This window comes from Falco biarmicus, chromosome 1 (genome assembly GCF_023638135.1).
Source record: "Falco biarmicus isolate bFalBia1 chromosome 1, bFalBia1.pri, whole genome shotgun sequence".
Lineage (NCBI taxonomy): Eukaryota > Metazoa > Chordata > Aves > Falconiformes > Falconidae > Falco > Falco biarmicus.
Window position 1 is genome coordinate 38,480,278 of NC_079288.1, and position 24,119 is coordinate 38,504,396.

At 41.8% G+C, this 24,119-nt stretch overlaps 2 protein-coding genes across 12 annotated transcripts in view; one reads left to right on the plus strand and one right to left on the minus strand.

Moving 5' to 3' along the window:
• The window catches only part of MED15 (mediator complex subunit 15), a 49,828-nt gene extending 31,771 nt beyond the window's left edge, over positions 1-18,057 (minus strand). The window contains exons 1-2 of one of the 4 annotated variants that reach the window (XM_056335688.1): positions 17,438-18,057; positions 5,142-5,204 (exon numbers count right to left, since the gene is read on the minus strand). In XM_056335688.1, coding sequence (XP_056191663.1) covers positions 5,142-5,185 — 44 coding nt within the window. In that variant the 5' untranslated portion in view covers positions 5,186-5,204; positions 17,438-18,057. The remainder of the gene's footprint in view (positions 1-5,141; positions 5,205-17,437) is intronic. The other 3 variants (XM_056335663.1, XM_056335672.1, XM_056335697.1) reach the window with 3 other exon arrangements.
• KLHL22 (kelch like family member 22) lies at positions 17-22,370 on the plus strand. 8 transcript variants are annotated; one of them, XM_056335764.1, is made up of 8 exons: positions 17-284; positions 795-897; positions 10,716-10,985; positions 11,853-12,018; positions 13,234-13,952; positions 15,086-15,278; positions 16,763-16,996; positions 18,051-19,202. In XM_056335764.1, exons 3-8 carry the CDS (start codon positions 10,759-10,761, stop codon positions 18,423-18,425), a joined length of 1,914 nt encoding a protein of 637 aa, XP_056191739.1. In that variant the 5' UTR covers positions 17-284; positions 795-897; positions 10,716-10,758; the 3' UTR covers positions 18,426-19,202. The 8 variants fall into 8 exon arrangements, with proteins under 8 accessions (XP_056191739.1, XP_056191729.1, XP_056191720.1 ...); XM_056335754.1 differs by having other exon boundaries at positions 10,733-10,985; XM_056335745.1 differs by having other exon boundaries at positions 795-841.
• The last annotated feature ends 1,749 nt before the right edge of the window (positions 22,371-24,119 follow it).

Here is a 24,119-nt window from a genome sequence, read left to right on the forward strand (position 1 = left end):
GCCTCCGACACACCGCCCGCGGGGGCGGCCCCGGGCACCGGTCCCGGGGGGCCGCGTTCGCACCGTCCCTGCCACAGGCCCGGCGCGCAGCCGGCCCACCTACGCCCAGGCACGCCGCAGCGCCGCCGGCAGCCGTCGCGCCTCGGGCTGGCGGGCGCCCGAGTGCCGCTGGGGGCTGTCGCCCCCGCCGCCCGCCCCAGTTCCGGCCGCCGCCGCCCCTCGTTCGCCGTGGTTTCCGGGTCGCACATGAAGGCGGAAGCCGGTGGCGGAGGCCGCCGCTCTCGGTAGGTGGCTGGGGCGGCGGCGGAGAGAGGAGAGAGGGAGTGCAGGGCCCTGGTGGGGCCGGCCGGTACTCCCGGGGAAGCTGCACCTGCGGGAGCCTGTCCCGGGGCGGATCCCCGGGAGGAGGCCCGAACGGCTGAGGTGGTGTCCCGCCTCCCTCTGCTCGCCGGCGGGGACCACCCCACTGCCAGCTGAGCGGCCGCCCCCGCTCGGCCAGGCCGAGGCAGCCCCTTGCCGGGGCCCTGCCACCCCCACGAAGCCCCCGAGGACGCGCCGGCCCAGCTGAAGCCCTGGCCCTGCAGAAGACCCGAGGGCGCCCCGGCCGGGCCAAGGCCAGACCCCATGTCGCGGCGCAGCGCTGCCCGGGCTGCCTCCCGTAGGCTGCTTGCAGGGGAGGTGGGATCAGCAGGTGGGAGGGCATTGGGTCTCAGAAGCCGCAAAGGCATTTTCATCGGGGAAGAGAAAGTAAAACCGTAAGCGTGCTTGAACCGGCTTTCATCCCTTCATCACAGGGTTAGTCTAGAGCCAGGCTGCCTCTTTCAATGATGTGCGACTCCAGGTAAGCCTTCCCTGGCAGAGAAAACTGCTCGTTTTGTGTGCCTGATGGGGAAATGTGTAAGTAGTGGCGCTGGGGTGGGGGGGACGGACGACAGACAGACCTTACAGGTCCCTGCAGAAACAAAATTAATGTAGTGAATAATATGAATTAATCCATGTTTGATACAAAAATCAGAGCTGGAGAATGCTGGAAGAGGCCTTTGCTCTCTTCCAGGTCACTTAATTGTTGTATTTGGTACAATTACTTTTTTTTTTTCTTCCTTGTATTTTACACTATTAAAAATTCACGGTGTGGTTTAAGCAGTTAAACAAACCAGGTTCAAGTCTTGCCAACTAGCTGAGTCTCTCAAGATTTATAGAACATACACCACTGGCTAATTTATAAACTGTCAGTTTTGGTGTAGTTATTACTTAGAGAGCTTGATCCTGTAGAAGCTTCATTAAAACAAGTGGTGTCCTTTAGGATTGATAATTAAAATTGTTCTGTCAACAGAACATATTCCTCACAGATTTACCAGAACTATCTGGATATAGTACTAAACAGTAACTCCTCGTTCTGGAAAAAGATGGAGCCTTCATGGCAGGCCACTTGTTTTTAGGGTAAGCAGGTACACCCTGCCTGAATATAGTTGGCTAACACACCTTCCTTCAAAGACAAGCAGCTGCTCCACTCAAACCAGAAAATGACTACCAAAAGACTCGGGTGAAAAGCAAATCTTATTTCAAGATTAGGAAGAAGAAAAAAAAATAGTAGCAAGAGATAATCAAACCCTTAGAAAGATGATGAAGCTGTAAGAGAAAGCATTTTAGTACTGTATTGAATTTTTTTCTTTATTACAATTTCTTGGTAGCATTTAGGCCACAGGCCACCTCGCAAGTGTGCGCCACAGAAAAGTTTACAATTCTATGATTTTGGGTAAGCTGCAGATTTCTTATGGATAAGGCAAAATATTCAAGTTAGAAAGCTCATACTCTTTAGGTTATGCTCCTGTTTGGGGGGGGGGGGGGGATTTTTTTTTAAGTATCTAAATATTTAAATATAGATACATTTATTGGGAGTTTTGCCATATACATATTAAATGAGGTGTTTTATTCTCAATATGTCCTAGAAATAACTTGTAATACGCTTGGGAAAAAAAAAAACCAACAGGTGTTTGCTGAAAGGAATGAATGCCAAAATTTGTGAGACAGCATAGTTTGCAAAAGCTATTTCCCAAACCATGCCTTTTGGTTTCCTCCCACACTTCAAGTATACTACTAAAGCTAAAAGCTGAAAACAGCTCAAAAATTCAGCCCAGAGTGATATGCTTGCCTATTTCCATTAGTGAATTAAATAAAGGTGGCATATATAGACCTAGCAAAAGCATGTCATTATTTGATGAGTGTTCAAAACTAATGTTGAGATATTACTTACTACCAGATGTCTTAATTTCTTTCTTTTTGTGGGGAACCTTGGTCAAAAGGAGTTGTTTGGGTTGTTCCCTGTATTTGTAGAAGGTTCCCTAAAGTGAAGGGGTATTTCAGGAAGATAATTTTTTTTTTTGCACAGTTGTGAATGCATAGAGGGATAATTCTGAAAGAAGCACTGCTGAGCAAAGCCTCTGTTTTTCCCTTCACCCCTCTTCCCTTTTTCTTCAAAAAACATGAAATCTGCTTAAGTCGTGTCTACACATAATGATGTACTCAATTGTATTCTATATAGCAAACACTCTTACAAGTGTTCATTACAAATTATCATATAGTTGGTGAATTATTCCAGTATTTGCACTCCAGTTAGAATGAACAATAGTTTTTGCTTTTCAGTTTATATTGTTTGTGGAATCACATCTTTTTTCTGAACTGTTTTGGCAGGCACCCATCTGCCTCCCTGTTCTGCACACTCCCTGACTAGCTGATCTATTTGTTTCTGTGCCCTCTGCCCTGTTAAAATTCTGGTGCGTAGCCAGGTTCTGCCTATTTGTATTTGCAACCCCTGAAAGTCAGTGAAACTAGCATTTTGTTCTAGTCTTGTATCTTGTCTTCTTGTCAGGCTTTCAGCTGAAGCCTGGCTTAGATCCTAATTTTTATTACTCCCTAGGGAGAAATGAAGGTGTGGGAAGCCTTAGGGCACAGGTTTTAAACTTCCTCCAATGCATTAAGACTTTTAGAGGCCTAATCCATTTGAATCTCAATCAGCACACCATACTGGTTACTCTGTATCAGAAAAAAGCTATGAATAAGATGGCCTGCAAGAAAGGACAGAGCTGCAACTGAGGGGCATCCAATAAGTTTTAAGAATGGACCAAGAACCACATAAATTTCAATAGCAAAAGTGAAGTCATGCACCTGGGTCAGAGTAACTTCATATATTGGAACAGGCTGGAGACAAGCCTGGCTAGGAGTCAGCTTTGCAAGAAGACAGCCTGGGGGACCTGATGAGCAGCAAGTTGAATATGATTCCTCCAATAGGGGCCAGCTTTATACTGGGCTGTGTTAGCAAAAGCATAGCCAGCAGGTCATAGGAAGTTATTATTTCCCACTCTATTCAGCACTTATAAGCCCACAAAATCTTCATACTATGCCCAGCTTTGAGCTCCATACTGAAAGAAATACCTGGGAGTTCAGCGGAAGATCACCACACAGAGCAGGAGCAGGTACAAGAAGATACAAGCCCATGCAAGGCAAGAAGACTCTGTTAGTTCAATACAGAGAAGAAGAGGCTAAGGGGAGGGCCAGTTACTGGGTTTTAAGCTATCTAGTGGGTACAGGAAAATGTAGAGCCAAACTCTTCTTTGGGTGCACAGTGCCAAGGATGAGAGGCAAGTGCCACAAATTGCAGGAAAAGAAATTCAGACAGGATAAAGAAAAAAAAAATTGATGGTTAAGCATTCAGTTTCCCAGTTATGGACAAGGATGGATTTGACCAGACAAGGCTTTCAGCATCCTGACCCGATTTTGAAGTTTTCTCTGTTTTGAGCAGGCAATTGGATTAGAGACTTCCCAAGTTTCTCTTCAGCCTAAATTATTCCACAATTCTAAGAAAGCATGGGACCCCCCACCAAGCTTGAACCACCTGTCCATATGGCAGCAAGCTAAACAGATTTGGATACCCGACACCAGCAAGCTCTAGTTTATTTTGGGCACAGCTGATGCGCCAGAGAATATCACTATCTACATAAAACACTTCTTTGTAGAGATGTAACTGACAGCCACGGGCTCTTGAATACACAAATGTCTGAGTTTCCATAGAAACTAAATTAAGATAATTCTTCCTGTATCCAGCCATTTCTCTACAGTGGAGAATCGAGGCTGTCAGCACAACTGTACAAAAAAACCTAAACTCACACAAACCACTACCATCCCCACACCACACAGCAGTAAGCATCCCTGTATGACATGGCTGCTAGTCGTACAAGGTGTGAATACTTGTCAAGGTGTATATCATACCATGTAGTACCAATAATAAACTTCAGCACTGTAAATTAACTACACTATGTTTAAAGCACAGAATCCATGCACAGCAGATCTCACCAGAAAATGAAGGCTGAGTATGTCTATAATGGCAGCAGGATGCGTCCAGGATATACACCCTGACCCAGCTACTGGCAAGTGCTCCCACATACATTCTTAGAGAAGCAGGACTCTGTTTTCAATCTCGGGAAGCGTATGCTGTAAGCCATATGAATTCCCACTCCCCAGAATGTTCTTTACTGAAGCAGCATACAAACACTGTAGTATAATAATTGTTTTGCACTCAAAAATTCAGATAGGACATGCACTGCACTCATCTACCACATCTGTTTTGCCAGGCCTTTAACTTTTCCTTTCCCTGTTCAAGTTGAGCTACTTCATTCTTATATCCTGTTTTATTAAAATAATAAGGATTTTCAGCAAGCACAAGAACAAGCCAGCATACCAGTCTCTCATGATTTTGCCATTTGAATGATCAAGCTACAATCCATTTGCCCAATTCCTCCTGTCCCAGTGCCAAACTCCTCAGTCAAACCACATACCTTTACTGTGAAAGCAAGTATTCTGCCATTGATCAGAGAGGGGATTTTGTTTAAAAAAACCACAAATTGTTATGTACAGATAGGCAACTATTTCAGTTGAATAATCAGAAGCCTAATACTTCTACTTTTTTCATACAAGTAATCTGCAGAAGCATGTTGTGGTAATGGAATTTGGATACAAGGAAATCACACAGAGCTCCCAGCAAGCCACTGAGACACTGTAGATTCCACTGCCTCTGTAGCTTATTACAAGAGACCACTAGTGATACAGTAAACTTTGAATATAGGACAGGAAATAGAAAGAAATACCAGATTTCCTTCGTGCTCCCTCCATGTGTACTATTGCAAGGCATGGCTCCTTTCCCCTGGTATCTAAATGGAATCCAGGCACAGAATATAGAAAAATTCAGTCTATTGAAAAAGAGCAGTCATGTCTTTCTAGATGCCCCTAAGGGTTTTGCCATTTATGGGGGATTTTGTTGTTTTGGTTTTTTAACTCCCTGATTTGAAACGACCCAACAGTGCATGTCTTCCTACATTAGCATTGCCTATAGAAGAGCACATACAATTACTGACCTCACACACCTTCCTCTTTATGTACTGGGCACTCAATTGTAATACCCTAAAATTAATTCCATTAACCCACGTCCTTTAAAAGACAAATGCAAGCAAACCAACATATCTGCAGTCTCAAATACTTTGTGCAGCCAGCTAAGAAAATCTCTAGTTTGATTTCCTCTGCAGTTTCAAAGTGATCGGAACAAGAACTTGCCTTCCCTTGTTCCTGGAGACAGCATCCCACAGCATGAGAGGCAATACTTTTCCATCACAGAATGGTCAGTGTTGGAAGGGACCTCTGGAGACCATCCAGTCCAGCCCCCTGCTAAAGCACATTCTCCTAGAGCAGGCTGAATGGAGTCATATCCAGGCAGGTTTTGAATGTCTCCAAAGACAACTACTCCATAACCTCTCTGGGCAGCCTGTGCCAGGGCTCTGTCACCCTCAAGGTAAAGAAGTTCTTCATGTTCAGACAGAACTTCTTGTGTTACAGTTTGCGCCCGTTGCCCCTTGTCCTGTCCCTGGGCACCACTGAAAAGAGCCTGGTCCTGTCCTCTGGACACTCACCCTTAAGGTATTTGTACACAATGATAAGATCCGCTCTCAGCCTTGTCTTCTCCAGGCCGAACAGACCCAGCTCTCTCAGCCTTTCCTCATCAGGGAGATGCTCTGGTCCCCTCATCGCCTTCGTAGCCCTCTGCTGGCCCCTCTCCAGTAGCTCCCTGCCTCCCTTGAACTGGGGAGCCCAGCACTGGATGCAGCATGGCAGATGCAGCCTCACCAGGGCAGAGCAGAGGGGCAGGATCCCCTCCCTCAGCCTGCTGGCCATACTCCCCCTAAGGCACCCCAGGATCCCATTGGCTGCCTTGGCCACCAGGGCACACTGCTGGCTCATGGGCAACTATCTTTGCCACTGTTTAAGAAGCACAGTGAACAGAAAGAGTTGCTCATTTCTTCCACCTTTGGGTCTGCCTTGCAATCTCAGACACTGAATCCCACTGTTAGCAGCTGACCAGCACCAAGAAAATTGCACAAGAGGAGAAAGGGGAGGGAAAAAAGGAAAAAAAAAAAAGCATTACTCAGATTTCTAGGAACTTGGCTCAGTCATCACAGAGCTAGTTTCTCAATAACAGAGGTAAGAGAATAGAGAGGTCTCAAGAACAGCCTAGAAGCAAGAAGCTGACAGTAGAGAGTCTCAGAATAGAGGGGAACCTTGCTGCATTGTTCAAGGGACTGTGCATTTATAAGAGCTAGCAAGGGCTTGCCTACAGCGCATTCATTTACAGGGGCAGATATGCCAGCCTGTGGAAACGGCTTCTCAGGCCCTAAAAGCCAGCAAAGTTCCTAACTGGTCAGGAAGGAAAAAACAGTAAGTAGGTTTTCTGCAGCATGCAGTAGGCTGAACAAACCTGTTCTGCTTCTCCATTCAGAACTGCACTGCTTGTACTACAGTCAGCTTTTTTTTTTTTTCTTTAAAGGGCAATAAAGATTAAGCAAAATAAAAGCTTGAGGAGATAGGGTTAAATTATTTTCAGCTCAAAATACACAAAGGTAAATTTCCTAGTAATTTGTAAGACTGATAGACACTTACAAGGCATAACAATTCCTAAAGTCATTGCCCCCAGCTGGTAAACCACACAAAACAGACACTTCCACTGTTTGGACTACCAGATTTTTAGATAGTAACAAAGACACAAAGTACACAGGTCACAGTTAGACCACACAGTCTGAGAAGCAAGGTGCTGTACTAACACCAATATCTCTCCCCAACAAATTTGTAGTCATCATTTAGAACACTTAAAGAAATACACAGAACCATCAGCCCACCAAGCACACTACCTTTAATCCAGAAAACTCAAATGCCAAAACCAACTCCTCTTTCAAAAAAGCCCACAGCACAACCCCCTTAACGCTGCTTCAGCAACCACTCTTTGTAACTTCCTACCCACCCAACCCCAGCTGCTACTTGTACAGCTATTACAAAGCTGAACATACTCAATAATCACCTAAATGAATCTTGCTGGCCATCCTCCCACAAGCCATTTAATGGTCCTTTACCCTTCTTTTGTCTTAAAGGTCTTTTCTACCAGCTTTTAAGACTGTCTAGGTAGGAGTTAAGAGGCTTTCTTTGGTTTTTGACTCAAAGAGGAGGACTTAACCACCTGTCACTCAGACATCATAGACTAATACCACAAATGTTCACCTTTAATTTTATAAGTTGGGAACAGTTCATTAAAATAATTTCAGTAATAATTTTTCTAGAGTAGTCTGTTCCCACTGGTTAAAACTATGACAATAGACATGCATACCTATTTATAAGCCTTGAAACCCTGTTTAGGAGAGTATGGAAGTACACATAACAGCATATAGGTCTCAGTAGCATTCTACCCTTTTTCCACAGCAGCATTGGTATTCAACCAACACACCCAAAACTGGCTAGCAGCAATAACTATGGATGGCAAAATACTCACAGGTAGCTATGGAGTGGTAAATTTCCGTGTCATAGTGGCTCTGTGCTCCAATGCACAAGGCAGCTCTTGTGTTGATGTATGTGAATGAGTGACCACCCTGAGGGACAGTCCAGCTCACCAGTAACAGCCAAGATACAAGCCAGGGGCAGACATTGTGAACAAGAAGTTTCAGCTGAAATTCAGACAATAAAGTGTAGCAAAATACCTGTAGGCTCAGCTGTTGACTAGCAAAAAATCAGCTGTGGAGGATGGCTCAGCTGCACTGCCAGCATCTATGTTTGACCACACTGGGCTTACCACATGTCTGCTAGAAAGGCTGGTTTTGTTCAGCTATTGCTGATAGTTGTGGGATAATTCAAGTCCATATCTAGTAGTACTAGCAGTGAGATGAAGTCCATGTAGATCCCCAAGACAGCCCCATTTGTCACTGAAGGCTATACAGATACTAATGCGCGTACAGGCTTCAGAATCCCCAAATTATTTATATCTCTCTTTCTTTTCCCTTCTTACAATTATTTACTCTCTTTCATGATACCATTTGATGATCTTCCTGGTTCCAGTTACCACATGGGGCTTTACTTGCTGAAAGCTTCACCCCCTTTCTTTTCCTTTTTAAGATTATTTGGATACAGAATTTATTCTGAATAGTACCTGTCTACAGTTATATTAATTACATGTAAATGTAAATAAAGGCTTGACATGATTATACAGGTTTCCCACTCTACCCTGCACATCTTTCTCTCTCTGGAAACCACTTCTACAATACATTTCTTGTTACATGGGTTCAATGGCCTGTGTAGTTTTATCATATCTCACTTATCCTCCCTAACCTCTCTTCCATGAATGGTACACGATACGACACTCTGTAAGATTTTATCAAAGGTCATGCTGTTTCCCCTACCCAACAAAAGCCTTTGAATTCAGAAAATTTACTTCTGCTTTTCAATGCAACAATTTTACTCTCATAGAGACTTCTTTTGACACAGCTCTCTAAGCAGCTGAAAAGATGCAGCTTTTTTTGGAGCATTAACCACATTAACGCTGGAGTGTTAACCGCATTAAACCACATTAACTTCGTTAAGAGTTAATGTGGTTTATCTGAATCTGTTCCTCATTTGGACCATATCTCACCCTACTTTGTTTTTCCTGCATTTATTCCCTTCAAGTGAAATGGGAAATTTCTGATCTACATCTAGTATCACTCCCCACCTTCACTTGCGTTTCTTACTGTATTATCTCCTGTCTCACTTGCCTCAATCCAACACTTCTAGTATTCCTCAGGAGCAAATCAAATGATATAGTAATGTTTTGTCTGCTTCAAAAGCAGTCATCTTATTTCTAGGAAAAGCATCTTCCTGTCATGAAAAATAATCCATTACTTCAGCTGATGGATAGTTTCCCACGATATAATCGACCTGAATGTGCTCCCTAGAAGGCTGTCTCATCAGAGCTGCTCTTCTGAGCTGGTTGTCTTGGGTTTGCTGGCAAAGAGCAGACAACTATTAATATGTTTTATCAGGGTTTTTTTTCCATCCTATCTACCTTGCAATGCCACCTAGCTTCCTTTTGTTTTGGACAGTGTAGGGTAAGTTCCCTCAGGCAGAACAATAAACATTTTCATGTTTCTTGGTGTCATCCAGATAGCTCCTTCCTCTCTGACCATACACAGAATACCTTGCAATACTTTGAGGGATTTCCAATGCTGCGTTTACTGTCTATGGCTGGCACAATTAAACAATGGTTCCATTTCTTCATTGTTTGTTTGGATTTGCTGGGTTTGTTCTGCTTTTCCTTCCCTGACTGCTGATAACCCCTTGTGACTATCCCTTGTGCCACTAAGCTATTTCCCAGGCTGCTGGAGGAGAGGCTATTATAACTGTGTCTTAAGCAACCATATCAGCAAAGTTACTTCCTTTTGCTAATGAGGCGGGGGAGGGGGAGGGTAATGCGCTGTGACAACTAGGTAGTCTGTGAGCTGTAACTGCTACAGCTTCTGACATTCTTCAAAGACAATGGAAAGGGTAAATTACAGGATGGTAAAAGAGGACTCATGAGATTTTGAGAGCTTAACTGTAGACATGAAACAGAGTAACTTCCAACTAGCTTTTTACAGGTGTTTCCCCATGTGCCATAGGGGACTTTCCTACAGTGTCAGTGGCAGCCCTAGAAAAGGTATGGGACAGCCCTCTACAGCACCTGCACTTGAGGAAATACCCTCTCTCTGCAGGGAATCACGGTGAAGTGGAAAGCAGTTATGCATGCTAACTTGAAGCTGTCACAATAAAGAACTCACTCTGAAGCCTACAGTTTCATATAGTATTTTATAGAATGACAGTTGGAAATATGGTCAGCTAAGAAAACTAAGAAAGCAAAGAGGGAGAGAGGAGGGCTTTTGGATTCTGTGGTAAAATATCAAGAGAAAGACAGAAGGTGCAGTTTATATTGCAGCAAAGTTATGTGAAGTTATCAGACAGTTTGGAATTTTGCAAAAATTATGTCTGTTCTATTTTATAAATGATGCAGAAGTGCAAAAGAAACAAGATGTTCTGGTAATGGGTTGAGAAGTGAAACTCTTGCTAAGAAAAAAAATAGCCTCACGAGCTACAAACTCTGATCTTGGACTGAAAACCCAGGAGTCAGAATACTTGTTTGAAAATCCATGTTCTGCCACTTTGGTGTGCTGATGTACACCTGTCTGTTTCCAGTATCATCATTCAGAATAATTTCTTCAGGGTAGAACTGTCTCTTCATTGACTGAAGAGTTGGTTTGATTTAATTTCTGTGACAGGCGGGGGTCAGAGGACCTTTTGTAAAGCAAAAGGCACAAACCTTTGCTGATTCTGTTGTCTCACAGATTTCATTCTGCTACAGCTGGTGGCAGACCATTGCTGCTTGGGATGGCGGAGGATCAGGAGCTGACTCAGCCACACAAAGCTCAACTCGAGCCCTCCCTTCAGCAGCGCACCAGCAATACATACCGCAGTGCAGAGCACTCTCAGGCCTTGCTCAGTGGCTTGGTATCTCTCCGAGACAGCAGCATCCTCTTCGATGTAGTTCTGGTAGTTGAAGAGAAACCTATTGAGGCTCATCGCATACTTCTAGCTGCATCCTGTGACTATTTCAGGTACACTTCAGTACAGCAGTAACAAGCATGTGTCTGAATGTTACTCAAACCTGCAACATCCAAATCTTCTGTTTTGGCACACTGGTTCTGGATGTAAAATTAGACCCATAAGATGGAGCTGAATGTGTTTCAAAATGCATAGTATGGCTTTATTCATCTCTCTGTAATTTCTCTACAGAAATAAAGCTCTTGTTCCTGCACACTGAGCTTACCTCCACTGAATTCACTGCCTGTGGTACTTGGAGGTATATAGAGAGGAGAGACAATATGAACAGGTGTCTTCCGCATAAATGCACTCTAGGTGGCTTTTAACGGATCCTTAGCATTGTAAGACTTTGCCCATTGTGATCATTTCATAATACATAAAAAGTCACTGGAAGTGTGTCACTCCTCTTGTTACGTGCCTGTAGTGTGACTCACTGTTCATTAAACCAGACACTCCCCTGGTCAATTTGATTAGCAGTTTCTTGAACTGACTTTATTTTCATAGAGCAAATGAACAAATCCCAAGCTTACAAAAACTCTTACAGTCCCAAGTTCATCTGTTTTGTCTCTTCCCACACACCCAAAGTATCTGTATCTGCCCATAACCATATATACTGGGTCTGTATTTAAGTCCTTCAACTGTGAATCATACCTTTCAGATGGCCCCCACTGTTTTCCTGCAGAATGAAGAGTATTGCTTTCTTAGGTCCTAAAGGCCTCTACTGTTTGTATCATTGGCTTAGAGAAGAGGTAATTCCACAAAAGTGTCTGGCTAGCTTATTATCTTTCTGAATATTTTTTATGTTCCCAGGACAACATAAGCAAACTAAAACCAGCTTCAATGCAAATCTGTCATAGCATGTGCCATTGTCTTTTTTACAGAGGAATGTTTGCAGGAGGACTGAGAGAGATGAAACAAGAAGAAGTTCATATTCATGGCATCTCCTACAATGCAATGTGTAAAATCTTGAACTTCATTTACACTTCGGAGCTGGAACTCAGTGTGAACAGTGTACAGGAAACTTTAGCTGCAGCCTGGCAGCTTCAGGTGAGGTACTGGGAGGTGTGACAAAAAAGAAGCAAGAAACAAAAGCAACAATGAAAGAAACAGAAACCATGGATATCTGGTTAGATGGAAGATTAAGGGGTGAATAAGAGCATGGGTCTGATGAGAAAAAATTCTTTGGGATGCTCTATCCACTGGAACTAACTATGGAAGGGTAGGAACAATGAATAAGTACTTGCACATCTCATTTGTGCCAATGGTTTTATTACTTATAAACATTTACCATTGCATCTCGAGGACTGTTTTATATAGCACGCACTTGCACTGATCTGCTTATGAAAGCTTCCTTAAAATAGAATACTACTGGCCTAAGGTAAAGAATAGGGCTTGCTGCTCAGAAATTGCTGTGCTGCTCAAAATCTTCTCCAGACTGAGTCTACAGGCACATAACCTCCCTTACCCCATCACTACAGGAAAGCCTACCACTATGACTTCTGCACTAAGTGCAGAGTTCGTGTCCCTTTAAGACAAGTTTTTTTCTCTAATTTCCCCTGCAGCTAACTGCTGCACAAGGCTTTGGTACTAAACCTTAAAGTTTCTGAGTGCTTGCATTGGTTGGTTCCTACACACTTGGCTCCACTTTGTTAGCAGAGGGGCTCTTGGACAGCAGTTAGTTCTTTGTTTGCCAGTAGTCCCTACTGCCAGATACAACTTCAAATTGTATTCAGAAGACAACACTAAATAATTAATTTTCCTTTCAAATGGCTTCCTGTGCTCGAGTGATGCAGATATATTTGTTACAGATACAGTCTTTGATACAGCATGTCTATAGTGCTCTGAAAGAACAATTACGGAGTGACTGTAAACCTGCCTTTAACTGTGTCTTCCATGCCTTGTGTTTTCACAACTGCCTCCCAGGCAGCCTGCAGCTTGGTGCCATGCTAACAAACCAGGCAGCCTGGCTGTCCATTGTCCCATGTGTCTTGGAAGACACATTGCTGCAGCAGCTGAAGCCAAACTCATAGGCTTCCAGTATAGTGTGGCTAGAAGATCTATATTATATTCATCTACATACCCATGTTGGGTTCTTTTTCTCTGGAGAAAGATGAATTGGGTGCAAGTGAACATGGTGATCAGACAGTGAGGAAAGTAACCATCTTGTGGACAACTTTCTTACAGTCATCCCAGGCTTCTGTCACCTGTCTCTTGAGTGTGAGGCAAGTGGTGCCTGAAATGAAAAATATCTCTCTTTTGCAGATTCCAGAAGTTATTAAGTTCTGTTGTGATTTTCTCATGTCCTGGGTAGATGAAGAGAACATCCTCGACATATACAGACTAGCTGACCATTATGACTTGAGACATTTGAGCGATCAGCTGGACTCCTACATTTTTAAGAACTTTCCAGCTTTCTCAAGGACACAGGTGTATCGACAGCTACCCTTGCAGAAGGTCTACTCCCTTCTCAGCAGCAACCGTTTGGAGGTTGACTATGAGTCTCAAGTTTATGATGGGGCGCTTTTGTATTATTTTTCTCCAACGCAAGTGGAGACAGATCAGGTCTTCCTAGTGGAGCACCTTAAGCTACTTGAGACAGTTCGTTTTCCTCTGATGGAACCCCAGATCCTGCAAAGGCTTCATGACAAATTAAGTCCATCTCCTTTAAAAGATACAGTCGCAGATGCATTAATGTACCACAAGAATGAATGTCTTCAGCCAATGCTTCAGAGCTCCCAGACACAGCTGAGATCAGAGTTCCAGTGTGTAGTGGGATTTGGAGGGATGCATTCTATTCCATCCATTGTCCTCAGTGACCATGCCAAGTATCTGAACCCTTTGTTGGGAGAGTGGAGGCACTTTACAGCTGCACTAGCCCCCAGAATGTCCAACCAAGGGATTGCTGTTCTCAATAATTTTGTATATTTAATTGGTGGAGACAACAATGTAAGTGGTTTTCGAGCAGAGTCAAGGTGTTGGAGGTAAGATAAGGACAATCTATTACTTTTATTACCACCCTATTGCCCATCTCTGAGTCAGTAAGCCAGTAGTGCAGCCTGTACGCCTGCTAGCCAAAAGACTAGGAATTAAGCAGGGACCTAACTGAAAGAAAACACAAAGAAATGAGCCTCATAGTAACAGGAAGCTTCCAGCAGTGCTCATGGGACAAAGCCAAGCCTGATGGGGTAGAAGCAGCAGCTCATTCAAGAGTATTACATGTGCTACTTTCTGCCTTGTTGGAGGGGGGAAGCAATTAAAGGTGTGGGAAGCAGTAATGAACCTAGAACCCTAGGCTGTCTAGATGCTTTTGAACTAGGATTTCCTAGGAGTCTTCTGTGTGTAGTTTTGGTCCCAATACAAAGGGATTTAGCTACCAAAAAGGTTTTTTAAATAAAATGCTACACTACTTGAGTTTCAAGAATTTGTGTGCCAAATAGCAGCATTCCATGGCCCTCTTGTATTCTTCTGTGCCACAGAAAAGAACAGGAAGAAGGATCAGGTTTAGACCTTGCCCATTACATTGCAAAACCAGATATAAACCCTTTTGTCTTTATATTGTGGTCATTTTTACTAGTTTTAGCTGAGTTGCCTTTATTTTATGGCATGCGTAGTTTCACTTCACAACCAATTTTCTCTGTCACTAAACTTTCCAGACCAGATAGATATTTTGACCTAAAAGTAAATTGTGAGGTTCACTTTGAGCAGGAGACAGTTGGGGAAAAGAATCAAAGAACCCTCCACATATTTATGCCCTTCTTGGACTATTGAAGATCTAGATTCACTCTTTGTGATATTTTCAGACTGCTTTACCTTGTAGAATGGCTTTGTGCAAGCAAGATATTTTGAAATATAACCTGACAGCAGTATGTAAGGTAATAGAAAGCCTAGGCTTTTATAGCATGGTTATGTCAGCTAAAATACATCTTCTAAAAATAGAATAAAACAACTTTGCTAATAATAAAATGCTGACAAGGCCAAATTTCACTCCACTTACAGCTGAGCTCAATTTCAGCCAAAGACAGTACAGTAACCCACATCTGTGGTGCTGTCTGGTATTCCAGCAATGATTCTGTGACTGTATGAATAACTTACTTTGATCCCATTCTTTTACAAGGTATGACCCGCGACACAACAAATGGTTCCAGATCCAGTCCCTACAGCAAGAGCATGCTGACCTCAGTGTTTGTGTTGTGGACAACTATATATATGCCGTCGCAGGCCGAAACTACCATGAAGACCTGAGGGAAGTGGAGAGGTATGATCCTAAAAGCAACACCTGGGAATATGTGACACCTCTGAAGAAGGAGGTAAGGAGTGTATTAGCCAGACATGCTACTACAGTTCCCCAATTCCTGATTTAATCTTTTTTAGATGCTTTTCTCATGTGTAGCTTTAAATTTGCTGATAGTCAGATGGGAAATAGTAGCCTCTGTATATGAGATGAATGAATATCAAGATAGGAGAATAATAATAATATATGTCAATTACATATTGAGGTCAAATGCTTATTTTTCCTGTTTTCTTGTTGTTTCCCCTTGCACCTTTGTTGTGTTAAACCTTAAAACCACTTAAAATTGAATACATAATGTCTGGGAACAGGAAGTTCCCATTCCTCCTAGGCAGGTAAATGATGAGCCACAGTAATACAATCTTATCACTCACAGTCCTGACAACACACTTTACTCCTGATCAGAAGAGATAATGCCCTAGTAAGAAGGTACATCAGTTTCTACAGACTACTTAGTTCCTGGTCACAGAACTGAGATTGGGTAACAAGTTCTGGTGACAGTAGCTTATGTGATGCAGAATCACGTCTCAGACAGTTAATGTAAGACCATTACTCATTTGAAATATGTGAGTGAATGGCTGTATTTTGTCATCAGTACCATTTATCCTTCTAGAACAGCAATTGCCAAACTAGCAGTTGTGACCCCAGGAACCAGGAAATGGTGTGATGACATGGGAATTGGGGTTATGAGTGGAAAAGTTTGTTCTAAGTTCTAATACTGCTAAAAAAACCCAAGAATTTCCATTTTCAGGTTGAAAGTGTTGCAAAAGAGGAAGATAAATACAAACAACTTGTATGAATACAAGTATGAAACTGTATCAATACAACAAACTTGTATGCTTGATGAATCTTGGTTAGGGAAGAAAACGAAAATCCTGAGTAATAAACTATGCTGGTTTCTGCTACATCTTTTAAAAGCTTTGGGTCAAGTGACCAGCACAAAATAGTATTTGTGATTTTATAATGCCTCTCAATTGAGAATCACAGGACACCTTAAAAATATAAATATTACTGCCATTTTACAAAAGGGATGCAAAGGCAGAAGAGGATAAACAGCTTACACAAGGTCACAAATAATTAGTGTGTCAATACTGAGAAAATAAAAAACCTTAAGATCCAATTGAGTGCTACTGAGTAGGATATCTTGCATTCCTGACAACACTGCTTGTATAAGAAAAATCCCCAACAGAAAGGCTTCCAAGTAGACTAGGGAGAAAAGCATCAGTATGAATGATCTTCTAATCATGGAACAATAAAGAATGAGAACCCACTGCAGTCCTGGAAGTTTTAGAAATTCTAGTGTATTTCGTTCAGAAATTCACACTTAGAGCATAATCACCTAGAAGGGAATTATCTGTAAGAAAATCCTTCCAGATGTTGATAACTGCATAGCTCATGAAGAGTGTCACTCCCTTAAAAGTCTATTGCATACTTCGAAACTGATTTAGGTAGAAATAGATAAATCTAGACCTCAACCTCTTGCTTTCCCGTGTGGTGATACAGGTATATGCACATGCTGGAGCAGCACTGGATGGGAAGATGTATATTACTTGTGGGAGGAGAGGAGAAGACTATTTGAAGGAGCTACAGTGTTATGACCCAAAGACTGACCGCTGGGATGTTTTAGCAGATGGTCCAGTGAGACGTGCTTGGCATGGGATGGCTGCACTGCTAGGAAAGCTCTATGTAATTGGAGGAAGCAACAATGATTCTGGCTACAGAAGGGATGTTCACCAGGTGAGAGCATGTCATACCTGTGTCTTTCTTGGAAGAGTCTGTTTCTTATGGGTGCTTGCACTCTGATGTAATGCCTTTCTCCTACTAAGTATGCAAATAAAACTGCCCAGCAACAGCTAGTGCACCAGCTCCCCCCACTCAGTTGCAGAACTTGCAGTGATTTATTTACTGCTGTCTGTTTTGAACACATTCTTTAACCCACGAAGCATTAAAGGTTTAGTGCTCGGAATTCTAGTCAATTTTAAAGTATCTTTGATGTATAACATTTGTTGGCATACACATACCCAACAAGTAGCACATCAACTACATTTACTTTACATTGTCTTCTCATGTGCATTTTTTTCTAAATCCAGAACTTTTGAATTACCAATGTGTAATTGCAGGAGAGTTGTTACGGATACGTTGGATGGCAATTGTATAATGCAATTAAATGTACAGTACCTGATGATGTACCTGATGATAAGTGATGTTTGGAGAGAATTCTCTTGAGTCTTATTCCAGCTTCTAGAACCACTAGAGACATGAAAAGAAGACACAAAGTAACTGCTCTTATAAAGCCAATGAAGATAGCAGGATTAAAACTAGCTGAAAAGTGTATCTGAATGATAAAAACATGCTTAAAAATAAAAGCAGTTAGCCAAGTAGGTACCCAAATGAAATCTAAAACTTCCCAACATATGGTGCAGAGACAGCTTAGCAGATGTCATGTTTGTATGTTGCAGCACATTTTTTCCTAATGCAAACAGATGCATTGTGTCTGAGCTTATATTAGCATGTGTCCCCATCTCTTTCACTTTTGTTTGCATTTTTTTGAATCACATACAGCTGTTACTCCAGCAGCAGGGTCAGAAGTTGTGATTCAAAGCTATATGGCAGCTATGCAGTTTTCTGCTCAGTACTGTACTTCTATCACATAGTGATATGCTCTCTATTATCAACACTCTGTCAAAAGACTGATGATATTGCATGGCTTCCTAAATAGTTTACCATATGGCCAGGCTCTGTCAGTAAGATACAAGTTGGAGTTTGGCTAATCTCTTTCTTTTTTTTACAGGTTGCCTGCTATAGGCCAAGCACTGATCAGTGGACATATGTATGTCCTCTTCCTGCAGGACATGGAGAACCAGGTATTGCAGTCTTAGACAACAGGATCTATGTCTTGGGAGGTCGATCCCATAACAGAGGAATCCGCATGAACTATGTCCACATTTATGACGCAGAGAGAGACTGTTGGGAGGAAGGACCCCAGTTGGAGGATGAGATTTCTGGGATGGCTGCCTGCGTCCTCACTTTGCCCAGGGCTATTTTAATGGAAACAGAGAAATGGTTCTCAGAATGGCATGCAGACCGTGTGAATTACCACCTTGACTTTCCATCAGAAGTTATGAGCGTATCAGACTGGGTGGAATCTGATTCAAGTGAAGATTAGAAAATTTTAATATTTATTTTTTGCCAGTCAATGAGGAAATTAAGTCTTGGAGAAAATACTTAGAGATTTTATATGTCTTTCTTATATACATAAATCAGTATTTAAAGGATTGAAAATAAGTGTTCTGCACAAGATGCCATTCACAGTCAATATGTGCCCCTCTGCAAGTATTCCGCACAAAATGCCACTTACAGTCGGTATCTGCCCATCTGCCAGAAAGCAGCATTTTTGAAGTAACCACAGAACTGCCATTTTCCCCCAGTTGAAGTACAGAGGTACTTTTGCTTTGAAGGAGACTTTTCTCAACCTTCAGCATGGACAGAAAAAAAGGCTCAGAAGGCTCAGCTTGACTAGCTTCTTTCCTTCCAGCTTTTAGCTTGAAATAGCTTTTTGAGATTTTTTTTTTCCTTTTCTTTTTGGTAATAAAACTTCCTATCCAGCTTGACACAGGAATGTGACACCTAGTATCTCCCTCCTGTGCCAGGTGTCAGTTTGATTTGGTTTTCAGCAGGATTGAACATACAGAAACAGGAATAGTAGCAAGAAAAGTCTGAACCTTCATCTCATCTGGGCATGCAGCCATCTTTGTAACTGGGTTGGAGTCTGCAAACTGACACCCACTCCCAAACTTCTATATTGCAAGTTCTGTCAATACAGTGGAAAGATTTCTAGAAAAAACTCTCTGTACAGAGTATGGCAATCTCATCGTTCAACTGTCAAGACACATTTGTTCTCAAGCATAAATTAATAAATCCTTGTCAGAACTTTTTTTTTTAACTACTGTCTCAGTTTTATTAACCATAATGTGGAGTCTTAAAGTTAGTGAGCTTCATTACATCCTATAGTACTACATTAGTATCAAGTACCAGCTTGGGAGATGGGCATTTTTTTTCCATTCTTTTATTATATGCTTTAGAAGAGGATAAAGAGAGCAGAGATTGGTTTGCCACAGCATAAGGAAAAAAGCAATAAAGAGATAACCAGAGGTATTGAAGATTACACAGGTCCAAGACCCTGCAGTAGCTGAACTAATGCTAGGAACATAATACAGAATTACTACAGCTCAGAAAGATAAGGCATAGTAAATCCTTCCTTCATGGGGCCTTAAAATAATTGGCTTCTGACTACTATCTTGCTTAACATTAGTTTAGAAGATGATTTAAAGTCTGAACCAGTGTGATACCTGAATAGTATGGGATCCTTCCTCTTGGAGGTGGAGGAAGTAATCAGTGCCACCAGAAAATCATTATCAACTAACAAATGCTTTTAAGTCTTGTAGCAATAATAGGCTTGTAGGAGAAAGGCAAAACCAAAGGGACAATCAGAATGATACAATATGAGTCAAGTATCATCACATCATGACAAATACTGCACATTGACATGCTACTTGAGGGAAATGGAAGAAGTTCCTGAATATTACCATTACTTAGGGATAATGTATTTCTGTCAACAAAGACTATTTCGAAATGGACCTAGATGACTACATTAGTAGACTGGGCTTCTGGAAAAGATTCAAGAGTATTTGCACACTTCTTTTAATAAGCTCAACAGCTTTTTGTTGGCAACAGGGGCATTTTTTCTCTAGCACTGTCAGTTTTCACCTCAATCACTGAACCTTTGCCAATTGGCGAATAAAACAAAAGATCTGGTAACTGCAGGAAACCCTGATTATGAGCTTCTTCAGAAAATCTTTTTTTGATAATGGACTTGGAACTGCACAGGGAGTCTGGAAATACAGACTTTATTACACTGCAATATTGGAGACTGATGAGTAATCCTATTTTGCCTACGGAGTTACTTTCTGTGTAGGAATTAAATGTAGCTCTCAGATGTAAGGACAAATCTCTCTGACTTGGACATCACTAGAATCTCCTTCCAGACTGCTAGTGTTGCAGTGACAAAACAATTGTCTGCAAACAACAAATGATTCAAGACTTCTAGTGGTCCAGGTCATATTCTAGACCTTGGTGTTCTAAAAAAACCCAGACATCTAACTCAAGTCTAATGCTTGCCGTGCATTTTCCATTTTAACTAGCACTTGCCAGCAGACCAGTGATACCCTGTGTTATACAGGTGAAAATGTTATTCAGCCTCTTTCACGATAAAAAAAAAAGTAATCACTCTTTGTCTGGCTTCTTTTCCTATGTATACCACTAGAGGGTATTACTTGCTGTTAAAAATAACAAAGCTGATAGGCTAATTCTTGGGTTACATAGGAGAACATGACATTAATGGGTAATTATTAAGCTAAAGAAACATCTTGAGAAAATTAATGGGTTTCCAGCTTCTACCTTATCACTCCTTCTGTGTTTGAATGCTGATTTTTAGACAGTCAGATGATCTGATTTTCCATTTATCAGTATATGCAATTTTGTGATTGCATTATTTGTTAAATGTTGCAGTTGGCTGCTGTGCAGCACAAATCACTATAAGTCTTAGAATGCAGATACAAGGAAATTAATTTTCCATAAAGCAGATCATCCTTCTTAGAGAGAAGTGCTGCATTATTTTTTCCATTTTATTTAGTTACTGATATAATGCCCCTAAGTTATATGAACTAAACCTTAAGGCAGGTATTATGATAAAAACAAAACTGCTGGTGCTTTCACCCCCAAATTTTCTTTTCATCTGAGTGTAATATGACTTTCGAAAATTACAGTATGCATTATCTTACTTGCATGTATTTTGTTTAGGTAAAAAAACACGGACTTCAGCTTAGTTCAAACCATCCTTGTCATTTAGCAGCAGCTTGTTTTAGTCCAGCACGTACCTTTTCAAACTAATGCATAGGCTAAACAATAATAAAATTGCTTTGCTTTAAAACTGGCAATTTTATCTAACTCAGCAGATATAAAGCACTTTGTTGTTCTTGTTGACAACAGTTACCTATATAAAGAAATTGCAGCAGAGATTACAGATGGATATGCAGAGCTGTAATTATCATTGATTGGTTTTCCTATCAAGAATAAGGCTTCAGGAACTTTGCCTTTAAGAGCCCACTTAAACTTTGTGCTATCTCAAGAAGAACATGTATTCATAGGGATGTCAGGCTGATTCCATATTTTTTTATTTATAAATTCTCTGATCTCCTAAACAATGTCAGTCGTGTATCTTAAAGTAAAAAGCATTCACTTTTTACAGCAAGTCCTCAGAGACAGAATAGTACAGACATTGTGGACAGATGGACAATGAACTAAGAAAGCTTCAAGTTATTTCTGGTCTGCAAGAGAATAGCCAAACAACTCTTCCAGAACTGAGTGATCAAAATACCACCACTTAAACTGCTGATACATTAGGAAGTCCAGAAGAATAATAACTAAGTTTCTTGATCTATTTTCCTATTTCCTGCCAGCACAGAGGTAAAGCTGTATAGGCATATTTGCTAGATTTGTAATTAGTGGACTTGTATCCTGTCAGGTTTCCACATTTGGAGAAGCGATTGTGATTGCTTCAGTTTTTGTTTCATAACTGCTTTCACTACTGTATTTCTTCTCCAGCTGTCTGCCTCCAAATCCAACATATCCTTTCCCATTTCCTCATAGTTTAAATTAGGGCTATTAATTTTGCATTGGAAGCATACCAGCACTTGATTTTAAAGAAATGAGGACTCTCATTCTATACCCTTGACAGAAATTTACTTTTCCTTACTCAGAGACCAGCCACATGTACAATTTATTTGGCATTCAGCCCAACTGATGGAGTCAGAAGATTCTGGTGAAAGGAAGAAGGAGCAGCTGGGCACAGGGAAAGAGGGACAGGACCTTCTCAAGGGAATATTCTGCCAACCGAGTTTTTGTTTCATCAGCAGCTGATGCACTTCAAGAGCTCCCCACCTGCTCAGTTGTGCTACAACTATTTGGCCATGCTCTGAGGGTGGAAGCTGCCAAAAGGTACGACAAAGAGCATAAATGTATCTATAGGTAATAAAAAGGTAAAGTGGTACCACACATCTATCCATTCTTCCTAAACCAAATGCAGTTGTAGGGATGTATTATACTTGAGATGATTGTCTGTAGTCTAGGAAGTTGAAGCCCAGTCTTAACAGGTAACATTAACGATCTTGGATAAGTCACCTTTTGCTCATTTGTAAGTAGAATGTAGGATCTCTTACCTAGATGATCAGGCCTAGTTCAACCACAGTTAGTGAAACTGAGGGGGGAAGTTACTTGAAGGATGCACACAGCCTGCACAAATACAAGTTCAGAACAGCTAATTGTGGCATTCCAAACTGAAAACCTCTCTGTGCCTTAGAATCCTCTCTGGATGGGAAGGTGGGTGTGCTGGTTCTCCAGCATCAGTCCAGCCCCGTGCAGTACTGCACAAAAACTGGTTTATAATTAAATACTATTTATTCCTGGCGTGTTTCAACTCTTTTGAGATTTTAGTATTATCCATATGAAATGGAGGCAAAATCACGATGTATTTGACCTACGACGTTTTATTTTTATCATAACAAGTATAATTCAATAAAATGCAGCAACAGGATTTTTTATTTCCTTTTTATATACTTTGTGTTCTTAATTCTGCTGCTAACTTGTGGCTTTTGTAATTATTTTTTAATAGTATTTAGCATGGTATTGCAAGTCAAAGTACTATCTTTTAATCTGTATTTTGGCCACGGCCAAACAGAAAACAATCCAACCTGTTCAAATGACAGGAAAACATAACCTTCATAACCTATAGTAGCCTATGTACACGTGTTTAAAACTGACTTTCATTGACAGATACAAACACTTAAACTAGTAGGAATGGATGAAGGTATAGCTACTAAGCAAGCTTCCCTAGAGATGGATGAAATATTTTTGCATAGACATGAATTTTCAAATGGTATTATTCCTCCCTGGGTCTACTGTTTCACTAGTATTGCTGTACATGACTAAACAGCTGTTGTTTTCCACCCAGGAGATGGGTGTATTTCAGGGGCTGGTAAAGTGATACCTGTACATGTATTCAGGGCCTACTTTAAGATCCTTTCGTGTTAGTGATGAGACTTTCCTGGATGATTTTACTTAAAACGTAAGAATGGCACTGGATGCATCTGCCATTTTAGATTACTTGAACTCTGCTAACTGTCTACAAAGACACAGCCCATATGTTCCAAACCAAACACCTCAGCTGGCACTAGTGGCCAACATAGGAAGAAGCAAAAAAGAGGGGAAAACACTGACCACGTTGTGACTGAGCTTTCAGAAAAAGCAGAGTGTGAAAAAAAGATGGCAAAGCTGGAATAAGACTGCACAACAGTCCAGTTAGGCACTTCAAGACATTCATCTTTAACCTATTTCTCCATCTAGAATATTGTTTGCTTTCCAGTGCTGCTTCGTTTCACACTGCCAGCCCCAAACCAAACCCCAAAAAACCAAAGGCACAAATTAAAAGTCTCGAGACTGAGCTAAAATCACACTATTTCTAGCACATCTGGGCAATAAGCACAGTCATCTTGTCACGGCCTCACCTATCGCAGCTGGACATGCCGATGGTCACCACCAACCCCCACCCCACCCCCCCGCCGCGTTGGCTGGAGCAGGCCAAGGCCTGCGCTGCCCGCCAGGGTCACCGCGCACCGGCCGCCCTCTGCAATTCCGGCAGCTCATGCCGCAGCGTGCCAAGCGCTCGCCCAGCCCCTGCCCACCGGCCCTGCTGAGTCCTTTCCGGGGCTTCCTTCCTCTTCAGGCCTGCCACACCATCCTCCCG

Bases quoted from the DNA above. Each gene is read 5' to 3' on its own strand.
- KLHL22 (XM_056335745.1), top strand. The intron at 12,019-13,233 runs GTGAGGTACTGG...TCTCTTTTGCAG, and splicing joins CTGCAGCCTGGCAGCTTCAG to ATTCCAGAAGTTATTAAGTT. The intron at 16,997-18,050 runs GTGAGAGCATGT...TTTTTTTTACAG, and splicing joins ACAGAAGGGATGTTCACCAG to GTTGCCTGCTATAGGCCAAG.